The following is a 19663-nucleotide window of genomic DNA, read 5'->3' as shown; positions in this document are numbered from 1 at the left end:
ATACCAAATATTTAAATCAATACAAATAACACAGTCTTATGTATTAGTCTAAAGTCTTATGCATTCTAAACATAAAACATTAACTTATAATCTTATAATGACTAATAACACAAAATATTAAGGTTTACAATACTTAAATTCCACATAAGAATAGTCATGATCCATCATTAATAACACAAAATATTAATTGTGTATGATGACCGGGCCGACTTCGGGTGACCCGAGCTATAGCCCGGACCCGACCCGAAATAATGACCGGATCTATTTTTTAGACCCGTACCCGACCCTAAACCCGATGAAATCACACCAAATTAGTCCTTAAAGTATTCGGGACCGGGCCGGGTTATATTTCTATAATCTGTTCTTATAATTTTTTAAGGATTCCAAATTTGTGCAATATATTATAGGTATGTTAGGGTTATAAGATATTTTTTTATCTATTATGATTTTTTATCATTTGAAATCTGTTCTCATGATTTTTTTTATCTGCCTTTGATTTTTTTTTTCTTTTTTATTTCTCTTGATTGTATTTATATTATAATACGACTAAATATTCTTTAAAAGTGATCTTTTATTTAGTCTTTTATTACAATAATTTAAACAAATTGTAAACAAACACATTTAAATAGATTTAGTGTCTTTTTAAAATTAAATATACATCCAAAATACAAACTAAATAAAACTCTCTTTCAGTTTTATTATTTTTAATTATTAATAAATTATCATTTAAATACACATAAAAAAAACAAAATTAAAGATTTTAATTTTAAAATCCAAAAAGTAAACCTTAAGGGTTTTAATTAACCCACACAGCAGAAAACCCCTAAAAAAGATCATCAAGCTCCCAATCCAGCCGTCATCCTCAGAGAGCTACACGCCGTTCGTGTGATTCTTGGTCCGCGCCGCCTTCCTCCTCCTCGTCGCCCCTCCTCAGCACCGCCGCATCATCCCCAACGCCGTCCGTAGTCCGCCTCGCTCGTCCTTGGCATCTCCTTCCTCCTCGCCGCTCAGTCCGCAGTCTCACTTCGTCCTATTCCTAGTCGCGTTCGTCCTCATCAACGTCGCCAATTCTTCTGCGCCGCCGACAGTGGACCTCAGGTATTTTGGATGTGTTTAAGAGAAAGCGATTCATAGTTAAACATATGTATCTGTTTAATTATTCAATCACATTGATTTTGCATGTTATGTACATCATCCTAATTTGCATTGGAGAATGATTTAGGTAGAAGAATAACTTAAAGAATCACAATCCTCAAATTGTCAACACTTGTGATATCGGTAATTATGGCCATTGCAGGGTTTAAATTTTCTAATTTTGGATGTTTCGGAAATATTTTGTATATCACTTCATAATTTTAGATGTGTTACAATTATTTTTTAATGTTTAAATTTAAATTTTATATTTATAATTTTTTTGTGTTTCAAAAATATTTTCTATAAAATTTTATAATTTTAGATGTATTACAATTGAAAAGAAATTATAGCCACTGCAAGGATTGTAATAAACTCTAAAATTGTTTCATATATCACAGTCGAGGAATTAATTTTAAATATCCAATTGATTTTTGTATCTTCACGGCAGAGAAGTAGCACGAGAGAGGGAGAGGGAGAGAACTTAGAGAGAGAATGAAGAAATGATAAAATAACTACTTTATGAAATGGGCAAGAAGTTAGAAAAATTCTAATATTTAAAATTTAAATTAATTTCAATTACTAACATGTTTTAAATTAAAAAAGAGGGGGAGTTAAAGTGTATATATTATTGTGTTGTTTTAGTTCATAGAAAATAGAAAAAGGGGGCTTATATATATATTGTCAGTACAAAACATATCTAAACACTGTTTTCATGGAAATTATGCTATCTTGAAAACATATTTTTTACTAATTTAGCTTATATTTGTTCAATATAAAAGCACTGAGTTTTTATCTATATGATTGAATTTTCTCTGATGCTTTGAACTGAATTTATTTATTGAAGTTTTTCGGATTATATTTTGTACTGAATTTGTAACCATGATGCCAGAAATTTTAAATTTAATCTTTAGACAAACAAATCGAAAACATCAATACTTTTAATTACTTCATTAACGATGGGCCCAAAAAAAGTGTGGAAATACACACTTTTGATGCTGTCATCAGCTTTTCAAATCTTAAAATAAAGTATAAGGCAGTCAAAGTCTCCAACAACAACGAGAATCTAATGGGACACATGCAGCAACGTTTTGAGTTGGTTTGGAAAAATGTATTCTCCCTCTTATTCAGTCTAGATGAAAATTTTAGATATTTTTTCTTCCAAAGAATTATATGACAACAACATTCACATTTGATATGACTATATGACACAAGGAATTACGATGGACTAAAAAAACTTCTCGCGATTTTGTAGTAGGATTCTTGAATCTTCACCAATCAAACCAGATTCATAGTAATATAACTGGTTTCGATCTAATAACATTATATTACCATGAATCTGACCTGATTGATGAAAATTCAACAATCCTACTACAAAATTCGAAAAATATTTTTAAATCCATCTTAATCCTTTGTGTCATATAGTCATGTAAACTTGAATGTTATTCTTATAATTCTTAGAACAAAAATATCTAAAATTTTCGTTTTTAAAACACTGAACGGAAGAGAGAATACATTTCAATGCCAATTCAAAATGTTGCTGCATACATTCTATTATATCGTTGTTGTTAGAGACTCTAACCGCCTTACACTTTGTTTTAAAATTCGAAAAGCTAATGGCAGCTTCAAAAGTGTGTATTTCCACATTCTTTTTGGGCTCACCATTAATAAAATAATTAAGAGTATGGATGCCTCCAAATTATTTGTCCAAAATTAAATTTAAAATGGTAAAGTATATTTTTCGTGCCTAAAGTTTTGACAAAAATTTTAAAAACATACCAATGACGGCTAATTTTTCAAAAAATTTAAGAACAATTTAACAATAATTTCATAAGAATAACCCTAAATACAAGCAAATCAAACATAATTTTCATGCATTAATGTTAGATTAATCTTAAATTTTTTGAAAATTTAACCGTTGAGGATATATTTGATCCAAATCGAAAACTTCTGGGATAAAATTGAAACAAAATAAAATTTAAGAGTATTTTTAAAATTTTTGTCAAATTTCACGGTCAAAAAATATACTTTACCCAATTTAAAATTTCTTCTCCAATCATGGTTACTAAAAACAAAATATAACTAAGCAAACTTCAATAAGTAAATTCAGTTCAATGCATCAGAGAAACTCAATCACACAGATAATAACAAATAAACTCAATCACCTTGAGTTTGGAGAACAAGAGAAGTCTAGACTCTGGAGAAGTATGAATTAGTAGGGGTGTTGTGAATGTGCAGAATAATAATAACAGTGATGGGGCCTGTTGTGAACTAAGCCCAATTTCCTTGGTGAGCTGCCCAATTTCCTTCCACTTCCTCTCCAACTCTGAACTAGGTCCAAAACCTTGACATCCCACTCCCTAGGAAACGGCGCTCAAGACATCTGGGGAAGAAGATTGCGTTGGGGTTTCTTTCCGGTTACAGATTGGGCGGGTATCTAAATCCCCAATTGCAACATGGACGTCAACAACCCAAGCAATTTGAGATAATAATGTGAATCTTGGTTATAGTTTTACCAAAACACATCATAGGCAAGTAAAATTGCTTATAGTCTTATATTTGTAAATATATATCTGCCAAAAAAGATTGCCAGTGACATTCACAGATGTTGATATGCAGTTCTTAGTGGCTGGACACACAGCTAAAGATGGAGGATTTTTCTGCACTCTAAGATAATCAAGTTTTTTTTTTTTTTGCGGCACAAATTTGCAATAAGGAAAAACATAAAATCTTAAATTAAGATATTCCAAATTTGCATGAAAATAATTATAATATAAAAAAATTGAACAACTTTCAATGGTGATAATGATAAACGGGAAAAAAGAACGTAGAGAAGGGGTTACCTGAAATTGAAGATGGCACCAACTGTTGCTATTTCACTGCTTCTCAATATGAGTTCCCTTCAACATGGTAAAATGATTTTAACTTCAGAAATTTCAGAAAATGGGTAATTAAATTCAACAGTTTCATATCTTTAGCAAAGAGAAAAAAACAAAATGTACCTTCAGTTCAAGTTGCTGTTGCTGTTCTTATTGATGTTGTCTTCATGATATGATTATTATCGTGACAAGGAAGCTTTGTTGTTGTTAGGTTTTGTGCAAAATTTAAGGATGGTGTAGAAGAAACGCTGCCATTGAAGCCATTGTTGATTGTTACCTGTTAGAAGAAAAGAGATGAGAAAATTGAAAGGCTGTGTTTACAGCAAAGCATTATATATATTAAAAAAATTTGTGTCAAATTATTGTATTCTGAAGGCATCTATAAACAGATCATATAACCAAATTCTCTGTTTTGGTCGTGACCTATGAGCTATGAGCTGAGAATTGAATTGAGAAACAAACAAAATGTGGGCAAAAAAATATTTAAAGGAAAAATTTGAAATTCAAAAATTTTTTGGAAGAAGATTCCTGCTCAACGAACGCATCTTATCTGAATATAGTACCAAAGAGAGAATTGTTGAACACAACACTTCTCATTCATTGGGAATAATTATAAACACTTCTTCAATTTGAATTATAATTGGAAGGGTATTAAAATAAATCCATAGGATAAATTAAATAACATATAATTATTAGTTGCAGATAATAATTCAGTCACAAATCTAGTCATAACATAAACTAAATCCACTGGTATTTTAATGTCCAAACCACGTGTAATAATATATACCAAAATTAATGTAATCCTACTAAGAATATTTGCATTCAGTAATCACAAACTAAAATTAAAACTAGCCAATTAACTAAAACCTAAACACTAAACAAATATAACAGTAAAAAAGATGCCTATTGGACTTTATAAGCTTTCTTGGATGTCTACAACCCAAGCTGTTTAGCTAAACAAGCTTTTCGAAAAGCCTAGGATAGTGGAAGCCGACTCTCCATATTAAAAAATAACAAGAACAAATAAACAAAAATCAACAAGAACAAAAAATATCATCAGAGCCAAGAACAGATCGTCATAACAAAAAATCAGCCAGTAACAAATCACCAGATTAAAAGAAATAAGAACCAGCAATTAATTTACCTGAGGCTCCATTTATCTAGATGCAGACACAGAGTGCAGGGGAGAAGACGACACCGTGGTGGCAGTGGAGGCTCTTTGTCGACCGCGTTCTCATCTTGCTGCCATCACAACATTCAAAATCAAAACCAAAAAAAGCAAAACACAGGAACGATATTCCATAATTTTCCAAAACTAAACAACAAAGCTGAGAAAACATTCATTTTGCTCCGGAAGCAAGGTAATCTGGGCAAGCACCTCATCCGTGTCGGGCTCCGCCTGAAACAAACAAACATAACATGACATTCCTCACAAGCTTCAAAAAGCACATGAATTCTTTATTTATTTATTTATTTTTCTTTACAAGGACCAAAATAATTAGCCACTACCTTGAGCTGCACGTTAATGACTCGACAAAGGATCTTGGAAGGAAGATCGTACACAGGCATGTGTTGGTCAGCCACCTGATTTGTTGATGCCTCCTCCTAATTTCATATGCCACTAAAAACAAACAAACACCCATCATAAGTTGACAAAACCCCAAAAACACATACTTCAAAGAAATCCCAAAACCCCAAAACAAATTTTCTTTTATTTCTTTAAAAAAAAAATCGAAGCCATCGAGCTCAACTTGAAGAAAACTTAAGTGAAACAGTTGCAAATTTTGACCAAATCTGAGCTCAAGCACCACTAGAAAATTTTGAAACTTTTTTTGGGATTTTTTCAAAACCGAACATAGTAAAGCATAGATGGAAATGAAATTATGAATATAAAGCATGAATTTTTTTTTTTGTGTGATTTACCTGTTCTATGTGTCCCTGAGGGAAATAGAAAACTCTTTCTCCTTCTCTTGGAACTGTAACAAGAGGATCTACACACGCATGCCATAGCTCCCTGTAAAGTGCAGCTTCCGCTCCTATCACAACAACAGCAGCAGTTACCAACACTCAGACACACAAATAAAAAAAAATATTCAAAAAAAAAATCAAGGAAGAGCGAGAGGGAAAAAAAGACAGAACAGAAAGAGAAAGTGAGAGGTGAAGTTGTATTTTTTTTTTTTACCTTTGGGTGAGGTGGAGGAAGAAGATGAAGAATAAACATTGTTGTTCAGCTCCGAAGAGGAGTTGTCGAGTTGATGTTGTTATTGTTGTGAGAATTACCATTAACCTTGAAAATCGGCGAAGATGCTTCTGCAATAGCAATGAAAATCGGCCAAGATCTTGCTGGAGGCGGTGACGGATACCGGACTGGAAGCTGCGAAAAAGACCGGGGTGGAGGCGGCGACGAAGAGCAGGCTGGAGGAGGCGACGTTCAGGTTGCGACGAGGGAAGGCAACGACGATTCTGCCTCAGCCCTCAGACGCGGGGAGACGACGATTTTGCGGTGAGATCGTGAGAGTGAGAGACAGTGGCGGTAAGAGGAGAGGAGCGTGGCGGGGAGAGAGGAGGAGGGTGTCGGACGGCGGCGAGAAGAGAGACAGAGAGGTGCAAATTTCTGGGCTGATTGTGAGGGAGGATTTGAATTTTGGAAGAGGAGTGACGGCAGTGGCATAAGATTAGGGTTTTGTTTTCTCGGAACTCATATATATATATATATTAGTCATTTCCACGGGACGGGACCTTTCTTCCGGCCCGTTTATTTCACGGTTCTCCGTTTTTGAACGAGAATGAGTGAATGACTAACTTCTTCAACTTGTTCATATATGCTTTATTTTACTATCAAGAATTCAAGACCTCAAACATATATGTAATACTCATTTCGTTTTTAACATAGGAAAAGTCTAGGGAGCCAGCAACTTTATTAAATTTTGACCAGCATATAACCAGCAAAAAAAAATGAGCCATTGGATAAAATTTTATATCCATTTCACACCATTAAAATCATCATTGATGACTATTTGATGGCTACAAATCACAAAGTTACTGTCTCCCTAGCATTCCTCTATAACATATATATCGCTTTGCTCCAACCGGGAGTTATACCATTTGAATCACCAACTCATTCATAATGGAAAATAACAATAATACAAAGTTTAAATTGAAAAAGTAAAAATTATTCTGATTAAAAACACAAGATACATTTGATAAAAAAAATATATAGAGGTCATATTTCTAATTAATAGAAAAAATATCAGAAGTATTCTCAAATTAGTATTTGAAATATATTATTATTTCGTTTAGTCCATAATAGATACTAAATTGATGGTTTCGCTGATGTTAAGTTATGATTAATAATCAGAAGAAATACTGATGCAAGGACATATAATTTGCCAACAACATCTGAATTGATAATTAGAGATATTAACGAGAGCAGGATTAATAGGAATATAATAATTGAGACAAAGTCAAGCATGTTATAGAAGATAGAAGTAGTACATCTAATATACCTTACTCTTCAATATTCTTTATTGTTTCATATGATGAGAGTGGTTACAAATTACATATAGCTATTTCTTCTCGACCAAATGTAAAAAAAAAAAACAGAGAAAAGACTAACAATAAGCATGAGAGACTTCTTTGTATATAGACTTCAAAAAAGGACTAACGAGTCTCAAATTCTTTTGCGGTCAAGAAGATTACTGCAACAATTCATAATAAACGCCTGTACTATGGTTGAGTCAGAACGGCTTTTATACTTGCGATTTAAACAACCAAACTTGAGGCTGGCAAATTTAAGCAATTGCATGAGTGTATGGTTCATGGTGAAACTAATGTCATTAACACTAGTTAAAGACTTCTTTGTATATAGACTTCAAAAAAGGACTAACGAGTCTCAAATTCTTTTGCGGTCAAGAAGATTACTGCAACAATTCATAATAAACGCCTGTACTATGGTTGAGTTAGAACGGCTTTTATACTTGCGATTTAAACAACCAAACTTGAGGCTGGCAAATTTAAGCAATTGCATGAGTGTACGGTTCATGGTGAAACTAATGTCATTAACACTAGTTAAAGAATTATTCTCCTAAAGAGCTTTATCAGTGGTCCAAGATACATGTTCAATAATTATAAAGATGCTTTTACAATATGTAAATATGCTGGATATCCAAATTACTTTGTCACTATGATATGTAATCTAAAATGGAATGAGATAAAAAGAGAGATAACACCCCAAGAATTCCATGAAGAAGATAGGCCACACATCTTATGTAGAATATTCAAGTTGAAAGTTAATAAATTAATTAAGACATTGAAAAAAGGAACATTCCTTAGAAAGATTATTGAATGTAAGTATAACTAATCTTCCTACGAATTTTTATTTACTCTGTCTAAATTATCTATAATATACTCATTGTATAGTACACTATCGGTATTAAGAAACGATTATGTATAGAATACTTACATGGTACGTTCATTGGATAATACACTATCTTGAATGTATTACAGTACACTTAAATAGTTTGTATTACCTTAAGTTCACTTATCTAGTTTTATATAATTTTATTTTCAACCATAGTATGAGTAGCTGCACTTTCTGTGAGAGAAAACAGAGAAAAAGGCACAATTGTAAAATACCTGATTGCATAAAATGATGAATCACACTTTACAGGTGAGTTGCAAATACATATATATACAGCACCTACACTACACTTTAGCTGCACTAAATCAACACCCTTCTAACAAACTAATAACCAATTTGCTGAGGTGTCATCTAATATAATTATCAGCACGACTAACTAGTCCTGCACATATCAGCTCCTAACTTACATTACTCTAGCTATTTATTATCAAACTTAGAGGTCAAGTGACAATTTTATTTTAGGTTTTTTTTATTTTAGGTTTAATTACTCTATTGGTTCCTATAGTTTCACCAAATTTTTAATTAAGTCCCTATACTTTTTTTCCTTTTAATTAGGTCCTTACACTACTTTTAATTTTGTAATTACGTCCTTTTAATGTTAAAAATATTAAAATTAATATAATATTTTTATCAAAACACATGCAGTCAAAAATTTAATTAAAATTTTAATTATAAATACCTTCAATTTATGAAAAAATACTCAATTAACTCTAATATTTTTTTATACTAGGAAGGACTTAATTACAAAATTAAAGTAATGTAGGGACCTAATTGAAAGAAAAAAATATAAAAACCTAATTTAAAATGTGGTAAAACTATAAAAACCAATAGTGTAATTAAACCTTTATTTTAACATAATTTTATATTTACTTTATCGTGCTTATTTGCACTACACACTTAATTTTATATAGTTTAAAATCAATTATTTTTTAAATCACGCTATCTAAATATACTTAGTTTTATATGCTTTAGATTTTCGCATAAATCTTTATTTACTTTGTCCAAATAATTCGTAATATCATATCTTAAAATACAGTGATATCCAAATCAGTCACAAATCTAGTCATAACATAAACTAAATTAATGTAACAAAATTAATGTAATCCTACTAAGAATATTTGCATTCAGTAATCACAAACTAAAATTAAAACTGGCCAATTAACCAAAACCTAAACACTAAACAAATATAACAGTAAAAAGATGCTAAAGACAGACATTTAGAAGGATAAAAAAAAATTGTATAATATCATAATATGATTATAATACCAATATATTATACATATACCTTAAACGAGCTAGCCTATTGGACTTTATAGGCTTTTTTTGAGGTCTACGACCCAAGCTGTTTAGCTAAACAAGCTTTTCAAAAAGCCTAAGCGTAGTTCATTTAGTACACGGGCTGAGTCGCGCCTAATGCTAGCCAAGCCATGAGCTCATGTCGAACAGCTCGACTCATTTCCAATCCTAGAGTTAATGCAGGACTTTGCTTCCATATCTACTTCTCCTATGATTGGGAAACAAGAGAACCAGCACCTTCTGTCCTATGTGGCGCCCCCGGTTGGTTGGAAGACTTGTCTGCGCTACGAACATTGTACCTTTCGTATACCTTGTCCCGGTTCTCTGACCACCAAGTCTCTGCTTGATGCTCTCCGAATCTTCTCCGGCTGAAAGTCAATTTAATTCACCGCCACATCGATTACATATAGAATATGATGAATTAAAACAGCACTGATAATAATCAAGGAGATGCAAACACCTAGGATGTGTATTATATTTATTTTAGTGTTTTAAAAGTAACAATATAGTACTCACCTAAAAAATAATTTTTAGAAGTTCCATAAAAAAAAGAAGTTAGGAAAGAGATGTTGAAAATGTGAGTGTAGATGGTTTTCAGAAGGAACACCGGTTTTTTTTTTTTTTATGGTAAAAAGTAAAAACCAACTCCAAATGACATGAACATGAAAGATGAATGTTAGTAATGGAAACTGGGAGAATTAAAAATGTTGGTAAGAGTAGTTTTCTTTGACCAAATACTTCATATAGGACCAAAGATATTAGACTAGTTTAAGATAAATCCAACAAGAGACACCTAAAGATATAGCATTAAAAGCAATTGCCCTAAAGATCATGGTTCAAGTCCATATATTATAGTTTGTAAACCCTAGCTGCAACCAAATATAGAACTATAACTGGGCACATGTAATCAGTTAATGTGGAAATTATTTTTGTTACCTGAAACGAACTCGCTTCAAATCTCTTGTTCCGTCGCGCAGCGCAACAAGTGTTATATAGACACCAGGTTCATACTGTTCAATCCATTCTGCCTCAATCTGATTGCTATTAGTAGACAGTCCTGCATTCCTTGATCTTAAACCACTCTCGTCATCATGGAAATTCCCCGAATCCCTCCCGTCAACAGTATCAGACATGCTGCCGCCACCATTTGACAATCTAGCATCTGGATAGTTGTCTGAACCATTGGACGTCACACTGGCTCGGTTTTGCTGGTCCAGAGTAGATCCATAGGTTCCTGGAAAGTTCCCCACAGTTCTATTGAGCAGAGAGGATTCGAATGCTGTAGAGGCCAAACTAGAGCCACTGATTGATTCGGCCCTCGAGTGGTGCCCACCATTTGAATCTGGAAGGTGGATACCATTTGGCTCAATACTGTTTGGTAGGTAAGCCGGTTTGATGTTCTCGGCATCGTAAGCTCCAGGTGGGAGCTTCTCAGCAAAACCTTTGAGCTGAATCAATGTGAATGTCCATCAGTGGAAGCATAGCACAGCAATATTATTGGTATAATAAGAAAGCAGTAAGAAAAATATAGAGAAATTAACCACAAAAAGACAAGGGTAAAACTAAACTTTGCCATACTAGGTGGCATGTCCTGTATTGATTAGCCAATGTATGCCTCGTCGCAAACCGTGTTTACATTCAAACTATTAAGATTTGAACCTCTAGTTTAACCTGTAGTTTTATTAGTTCTTTCTTTATGTTCAATTGGACTAAAATTCATCTCATCTTTTCTCCTTACTGAGGTTTCGACTTCTCGAAACATGCGCCTAAACCACCTAAGGCATGATTACACATGTTTTCCACAATAAGTACCACACCAACATTTTCTATAATTTTAGATATCAGCGAAACTAATAAAAGAAATAAAGCCAAAATGAATAAATTGATCCAATGCTTTAATAGCATGCAAGAAGATTGCGAATGAGAACCATCATCCTCACGAACTAACTCGACATACATGAAAATGAGGAGAAACTGAAATAAAATCTGAGAATAAAGCATCGAATGAAAGTAAACCCTTTTGAACTCATCCGGCTTCAAGAGAAAGAAAATGAACCAGAAAATAACCTGTGCCGTAAGTGACTTTATAACTTCTTTTGCAGCTTTACATTTAGCAGATTCCTCAGCAGCCATTGCCATAGCATCTTGAGTCTTTTTGTTTGACCGCTGAAGCTCTAATTCTTGCAATTCACATCTCTGTTTCAGGCTTTCAACCTAATGATACCTATATTAGACTTTGCTTGATACCATAATATGTAATAAATACGATATATCCATAAACATGTTATACTAACTTTTCTGGAAATTTCAGCAAAGTGATCTTGTGTTTCACAAGGTTCATTTGTCAGACATAGAATGGCAGGGAAGTAATTAAAAATAGAGGAATATGGTTGAATCTGGTCTAAACTTAAAGTAGGACATTTTGGATGTTGCTTTTCTTTCAGGGTTTCTTCTCCCTTTCCCCCTTTTTTTCCAGATCCTACTGTCCCTAACTAATGGGAAAAGTGGGAAAAGCACTAAGACAGGATTTTTATTTTGGAGTTCCATATATATATATATATATATATAAACTCCATACAGACGAGAGAATGGGGTGAAGAAAATGTACCTGAGAACGTAACTTTTGCACTTCCTGATTTAAAAGTTCATTTGTTTTCTTCAAACTATCAGCAATGCTCTTGGAGAAGGAAAGTCCCGATGTTGTTGGAATAGGTGTAGCCGATCGAGGGGGGCTTGGTCTTCTAGAGAAAGGTGACACAGACCTGGAACTTACTCCAGAAGGTGCAACCACCGGTCTAGGAGCTGTACGCTTCAGATCAACAGCAGTTGCCAAGACAACATCTTTCAACTGTAGCAATGAAGGTGCTTGTGAGGTGCGAACAAGCGAGAACGTATCTGCTTTCTTCCCTTGTTTGGCTGCCTTACTATCTAGCTGCTTTATCAAATCCATATTGGAAGGAACCAGTGCTTTTGACAATTTCAGGTCTGATTTTTCCAACCTGTCTTTGTTTTCACCTGACAGACGAGGCAGAGTATTTCTCCGGTTACTGTTGCTAGCTTCTGCAACCTTGTTCAGTTTTGCAAAACAAGAATCACAAACTCGATAAGGCTTGCCGGGATTTGGAGCCAAGGCCGCCCTTAATGCTTTCCGTGAGCTGCATGAATGGCAATGTACAAGTCCACAATTATAACAATTGTGCCTCTTTCTAGTGAACCCAAATGCCTGTCTACAAGCCGAGCATTGAGACTGCTCGGCACCGGATACCCACTTATGAAGGCATATGGCAGCGGAGTAGTTTGAACCACATGCAATATATTTCACATGTCTATCCTTCAATGCTTCAACCAAAGTAGGTATTTTTCGATCTTCGACATCTCCATGACCCAATCTCCCATTTGCACCCTTCCCCCAAGTAAAAACTTCATTTTTTGATGTTAAAACGGCAACATGATATGCACCACATGCAATTTCATCAATCGATTCCACGGAAATCTTGTCTTCGACCAAGCATGGAAGCTTCCCATCAGACTGGGGATTCCCAAGCTGACCATAAACAGTGCTTCCCATCGTAAAAACACGTCCAGATGTTGTCAGACCCACAGTCAAACTGTGCCCGCATGCAATTTTATGAAAATTGTAGTCGATAAGCGCAGAAACACAAGTTGGTTTAAGTCGTGCCTCCTTATCCCCATGTCCGAGGCGATTTTTGTCTCCATCACCCCAAGTAAACAATTTACCAGATGATATACTCGAACTGGATTGTGTCACAATAACCTCTACAACTGCTGCAGTATGCCACACTCCACATGCAACAGCTATGGTCCTCAACCCTGATAAGGAGTCTACTTCTCTAGGATATGAAACATTTTCCCTGTCTCCATGGCCCAACACACCGAATGTTCCATCACCAAACGTAAAGAGTTGCCCAGTAGAAGTTATCAAGGCCGTGTGCCATGGACCACAAGCGACGAAAGCAACTTGAAGTCCCTCTAATGGACCAGCAATCCTCTTTGGTATCCAATGACTAACATCAGTGCCATGACCAAGAAGCCCAGCATTATGAGTACCATCACCCCATGTATATAGTTCCCCGGCCATTGTTACAGCACAAGAATGGAACTCTCCACAGGCAACAAAATCAATGGTTGTAGAAGCTAACGCTTCGACAAGGCGAGGTTGAACCACGTTCTTCCCAACACCATGGCCAAGGCGTCCTCCTGATTCTTCTCCCCATGTAAAAACTTCACCTTGTCTGGTGACTAGAGAAGCATGTCTAACGCCACATGCTATATGATGCACATCTAAAACTACATTGGATTCAAGTGGTCTTGGTAGAAGCACATCTGCTCTCGGGCTGAAATAATTGATACTTTTATCAGCACCAACTTTCACAACGTTTTCACAGATAACCTCACCCCATATGTATACATCCCCTAGAGCTTCATAGTCATCTGGTGCAGATCCATGACTGGATGTGCTAGGAGCACTTGAAACACTAACACGAAAAGTATCTGAACTAGATCCTTTTACTTGCATATTTATTGGGTCTGATGGTGCATGTGATTTCTCAGAATTCAGGGTATTGTCAGGTCGGAATGTCTTTGGTGAAGTGTTCAGAAGACTCACAGGAATGTCAGGAGAACTGATGTCTAGGGAAGTACTCGCTGAACTTTCACTTGCACTATTTGATGTCAGATCTCTACTATCCTGAAAGTAATTGATTGAAAAGAATTATCAGCAACTTACTATGTATTTCATCAGGGGAAGCTACATGCAGCATAATGGTATCAGAGGAAGTATAGTAATCAATTCGTATTGTTACCAACATCACATCTTCATAACATAAAAAGCTTAAATTAGGATATTCTCCACAATTTATTACTCCGAAACCATTTTAGAGAATAGGCTGAGTATAAAGTGCCAGTATGTTTCTGAAAGAACTGCACTATAAATCCTTTCAGGCAAAGAGCTACAAATACAGAAAATAAAGAGTAAAGACTGTCTTTCCTTAGAGAAAATAACAATCATCTTATAATGAAGTAGATAGGAATAAGCTGTCTCTATCTAGATGTATCCAAAACTTGCACTTAGAAAATAATGCAATAAACCATGTATCCGTGACTATGTTTCCTAGATCAAAGATACATAGATATGTAGTACAATAAACACAAACAACTAAAATGAAATAACTAGAATGTCTTACATCAAAATTGAGGCCACCATCACTCCATCCATCAATTTTGGATCGACCACCTCGACCAGAAGTTATCAGTGCTTTAAGACCAGCAATCCACGCCTCTGCCTCAACTTTATCTTTGCAAATCTGAAAAGCAAACGAAAGAAATAATGTATTTTTATAACAAAAGGAATACAGAAAGTAAAAGAAAAATGATGATATGGAATCACATAATTCAACACTAACCAAATCAAGGGACCGCTTTCCGTTATTATAAATTAGTGAAAAAGATAAATAGTCCTTCACAGGACGCAGGTAACGTTGAAAAACAGCCTGCCAAAAATATTAAGGAAATGTTAACACAGAACATAAAAGATTAAGTTCATGGAACAATTTACTGAATTCACTTTGTTCGTCAAAAAAGGATGTTACAGCCAAGTATACTGTCAAATATAAGTTACGAAATCTCACAGTTCTTTGCCCAGGAATAATTCTTGAGACAGAAGACAGCTTCAGACGTCTTTCTTCACTACTAGAAATCCAGATTAAAGTTGATTCATCCTGCAGTTTTCATGAGTTATTGAGCACGGATAGAAGTAACTTGAATAAAAGTCAAAATTCAAGTTTACCCTACGTGAATGTTCAAGTTTATAGTTTACAACCATGGAAGTATATGTCCGACATGGCTGGTAATAACAATACTAAAAGAAGACCTAAAACCTACAACTAAAAAGGCAGTCACGAACCCAGAGAAATACCTATGCCAACTTGGTAAAGTACTAATATTAGCTTCAAAGTGAATTTACATACTGTGTAGTAGTAAGTTAAAATACATCTAGCTATAATAATCTAACTATGTAGTAAAATGATACAGAGAATGGGGATGAAAATCATTAGGAGTCAACACTTACTACCTATGGTGAAATTGAAACAAATTAATCTCAACACCTTTCCAGACGAGAATCTACTTAAAAAACTCCAACTCCAATTGCATTTGGAATCATGTGAGTAATATATTGTAATTTATCCTAAGAAGGAAATATAAAATATCGAAAAAGCAAATACAACTTAAGAGTCTTTTTCGTCCTATATAGGTAATCAAAGATCAACAAGATTGCAGAAGCAACTATCTTTCATGCTAAGAATTGAGCATATAATCAGTTAACTACTTGAGTATTGTAAAAGCAGGAAGTTCATCTTGGAGAAGCTTTCATTCAGCTTACATTGGAAAGTCTAAATGGACAAAACTTGGGCTTTCCCTTACGACCATATTTAAGTAATTGAGAACCCCTTTTCAAAGCAACCAATGCCTGCAGAATAAAAGGTAACATCATAAACTACAAGAAAGATCAAGCAGAGAGAACAAAATAAATAGAAGAAATTCAGCTAACGGCGAAGAAGTGTAATTTAAATCATGCTATATCACAAATGCTGGCAGATTTCATAAGAAATAGAGTAATATGCAACACTGATTCAGTTTCAGTTAGGATCATATCTCACTTCTTTCTTGATATTAGACAACATGATGTAAGGTTCAAAATCAAGCTTGCAAATGAACTATCAACATTTAATCATTACAATATGCCATTAGAAGACATCTAAAGACTTAGCAGCCAATAATTCAATACCCAAGTTACTACCCATAACTCATATCCTTCTGCACCCATTCAAACACAAACAAGCATGCCAATATCTCTACAATTCTCAAAAATGAACAAAATTCAGTGGCTATATCTTCCCCTCATACTATTATCTCCCTCAAACTTCTCATGTACCTCAAATGAAAATATACATACATAATAATCATAAATACATTCTTAGCCAGCTCAAAAATGAAAAGGGGGAACAAAAAACCCTTCAACTATCTTCCACATTACAACAAAACACTGAAAGAAAGCATCAAATTTGATGGAAAAAATTGCAACTTTCACACAAAACTTGTAAGTGGTAACCCTCTAACATAGAGAGAGATAAAGGAACCTGGTCGATGTCACGGTCGGCATTCCCTATGCTAGCAAGATCTGCCATTCCATGTGAGAGATTCACCGAAGCGCCACCACCCTCTCCGATCGCTCGCCGGAGCTCCGTTCATCATCAACAACAACTCCAACCTCTTCTTCTTCTCTCTCCTCCACAACCACCATTCACCTTTCACACCATCAAAAACCAAAACATCTCTCACTTTCGAAAACAGAAAACCAAATCACCACTTCTTGTTTTCGCTTAGAATGCAAAGCTACTTCATTGATCTACCCTTATTCCATGAAACTCCATTAGAAGATTCCAAGTCAAACACACATACAAAGCTTCTTCTTTAACTCACAGAACTGTGGAAAAAACAGAGCTTTCCGAGGCGGAAGAAACGGTCTCTCAAAAGGGTAGCGGTGGTTCGAAGCGGAAGGACGGTTTCCGAGGAAAAGTTCCGGCGATAAATGCAGGTTCCGGCAGAGGAGAGAGAAAGAGAAAATTAAAAAAAAAAACACTTGAGACTTGAGAAAGAGAAAAACGGAGTCTGTGAAAAAGTACAACTAGTCAAAGACGAAGAAAGAAAAAGAAAATTAAATATAAATATAAAATAAATAATTTAATTAAGTTTTTGTTTTGAAAAAAAAATGCAAGTCTCTTTTATTTTGCTCTCTATGAAAAAATATTAATTTTGTTTTATAAATGTTGCTTAATTTGTTACATTATTATTTAACAAAAAACTTTAACCATTTTAAAAATGAAAATACTTTTTTAAAAGTTTACTAGTAAATTCAAAGAAAACAATATTTATAATATTCTACAGAAAAAATAATAACTTGTTAACATGAAAAAGTAAAAATAAACTTACCTGAGAGGTGAGACCTATGTTGGAAACAGATGTGAAGACATGTTCAAAGCACAACACCTGATTTTTTTTATTTAAAATTCTCACTTGATAATAGTTAATAATTAAAGAAAAGTAGTTTAATAATTTTGAGGTTTTTTTTTTTTAATAATTTTTATGTAATGTAGGGAAGCACGTAGAAGAAACGAGGATGTTTTCGTAATCTGATGAAGGGGGACAGGGCAGGTAAAATTATTGATATTTCTTTACATCCTTTGTTGACATAAAGAAATAATAAGAAAATAGAAATTCTTATAGATTATAGATGTTATCATGTATCATTTGATTTTCCTTATTGAAAAAAGTGTAATCTCTCTCTTTTATATATTATGACAGAAACTTTTGTCTAGTATTTTTCTTTTTACTTGAATTTTCCTTTTTCCCATTTAACAGCTACTACTTTTTAAAATGTTTTAATAGTTAGTGACTAATAAACTTTAGAAGTAATTTTTTTTAATTTTTGACTTATGAAAAGTAGTAGTATTAATGTTTGGTGCAATTTTTAATATCAAATTGCAACTTTTAAGAAGCTATTTAGGAGTTTATAAAAAAGTTAAAAAAAATGACTTCTCTCATAATATTTCTACTTTTCATCACATTTCTATAAAATAAGTACTTTTAGAGTTAAAAATCCAAACACAAAATAACTTATTTATAAGTTACTTTTAACAAAGTCATTTATTGTTTAAGTTATTTTATCAAAAAGAGTTTAATTAAGTTGGTTACCCAAACTGGGCCTAAATGTTAAACTAAATACTATATAAAATAATAAAGCTTTTCAGAATTATACATTATGTTAAAAAATTAAAAGTTAAATAATTATTAATAGTCGGTGCATCCTCTTAAATTTAAAATATTGAATGAGTCTTTGATTTTAATTTATTGTTAATGTGAATTTGAAATTTCAGTAGATAATTATATAATATATATTATTAATTTTAAGATAATAATATTAGTTTCATGTTTCTCAATCAGTTAGAATTTTCAAAACGGATGAAGATGGTATTTAGTATTTACAAAGAACTTCAATGGTCAAATTTTCAAATATAAAAATTAAAATAAAATACCATCGGATAGATGCTTCACTCAATTATTTATAATGTATTTTTAATTAATTTATTGGGGAGTAAATATTATCCAAACTGAATTTAACAGAATATAATTAATTTGATTATAGTATCTCATCCCCCAACAATATTTTTCAAAAAAAAATGCATTTGGACTGAAAAAATATTTTTGAAATCCAGTTGAATACCCAACCGTAATATAATATAATAAGACATTAAAATTGAAACAGAAGCACTAAAACAACCTTTATAATAGTTAATGCAAAGAAAAAAAATTATTCTCCTCCTAATATACATTTGTGATAAGTACATACTTGGTTAATAGTAGTCTAAGGCCTCTAGCTAGTTATTAGATATAGACATAAGTAGTTATTTAAATTAATTAATTAGTTTTGTATTCAATGATATAAATTATAATAATAAATTGGAGAAACTTTTAGTTTTATATAGACATGTGAATCATCAATTAAACCAACCTTAGCTTATACAAAAACCATTTTTCATTATTTTTGTCTAGAACCATTTAGAAAAAGACACTTAAAACGTCTTTTTTTAAATATTTTTTAATAATTAAAATTTAATAAATATAATTGATTAAATCATATTATTTTTGTTAAAATTAGATCAATTTAATTAATTTGACCAAAAAATCAATGAACTATTCTTTAAACCGATCTAAATTAATATTTTTTATAAAAATAATTACAATATCTTTATTATAAAAAATAACTAAAATACTCTTGTTATATATATATATATATATATATATATATATATATATATATATATATTAAAAATCCTAAATCCTAATCTTTCTTTTCTCT

General features: G+C 33.1%; 2 protein-coding genes across 2 annotated transcripts; both read right to left on the bottom strand.

Moving 5' to 3' along the window:
• Positions 1–1787: 1787 nt before the first annotated feature.
• On the bottom strand, positions 1788–6844 carry LOC112751895 (uncharacterized). Its single transcript, XM_072218163.1, has 8 exons — positions 6193–6844; positions 5934–6046; positions 5520–5631; positions 5389–5409; positions 5155–5252; positions 4134–4287; positions 3975–4031; positions 1788–3568 (listed from the first exon to the last, which is right to left on the bottom strand). The coding sequence occupies exons 1-5, from the start codon at positions 6291–6293 to the stop codon at positions 5171–5173; spliced, it is 429 nt and encodes a 142-aa protein (XP_072074264.1). The 5' UTR covers positions 6294–6844; the 3' UTR covers positions 1788–3568; positions 3975–4031; positions 4134–4287; positions 5155–5170.
• Positions 6845–9490: 2646 nt separating this feature from the next.
• Positions 9491–17463, bottom strand: LOC112751894 (PH, RCC1 and FYVE domains-containing protein 1). Its single transcript, XM_025801193.3, has 9 exons — positions 16884–17463; positions 16127–16213; positions 15375–15464; positions 15150–15236; positions 14931–15050; positions 12335–14434; positions 11794–11940; positions 10663–11174; positions 9491–10094 (listed from the first exon to the last, which is right to left on the bottom strand). Exons 1-9 carry the CDS (start codon positions 16929–16931, stop codon positions 9935–9937), a joined length of 3351 nt encoding a protein of 1116 aa, XP_025656978.1. The 5' UTR covers positions 16932–17463; the 3' UTR covers positions 9491–9934.
• Positions 17464–19663: the final 2200 nt, after the last annotated feature.

Source organism: Arachis hypogaea, chromosome 15 (genome assembly GCF_003086295.3).
Source record: "Arachis hypogaea cultivar Tifrunner chromosome 15, arahy.Tifrunner.gnm2.J5K5, whole genome shotgun sequence".
Lineage (NCBI taxonomy): Eukaryota > Viridiplantae > Streptophyta > Magnoliopsida > Fabales > Fabaceae > Arachis > Arachis hypogaea.
This window is presented reverse-complemented; position numbering and strand designations above follow the sequence as displayed.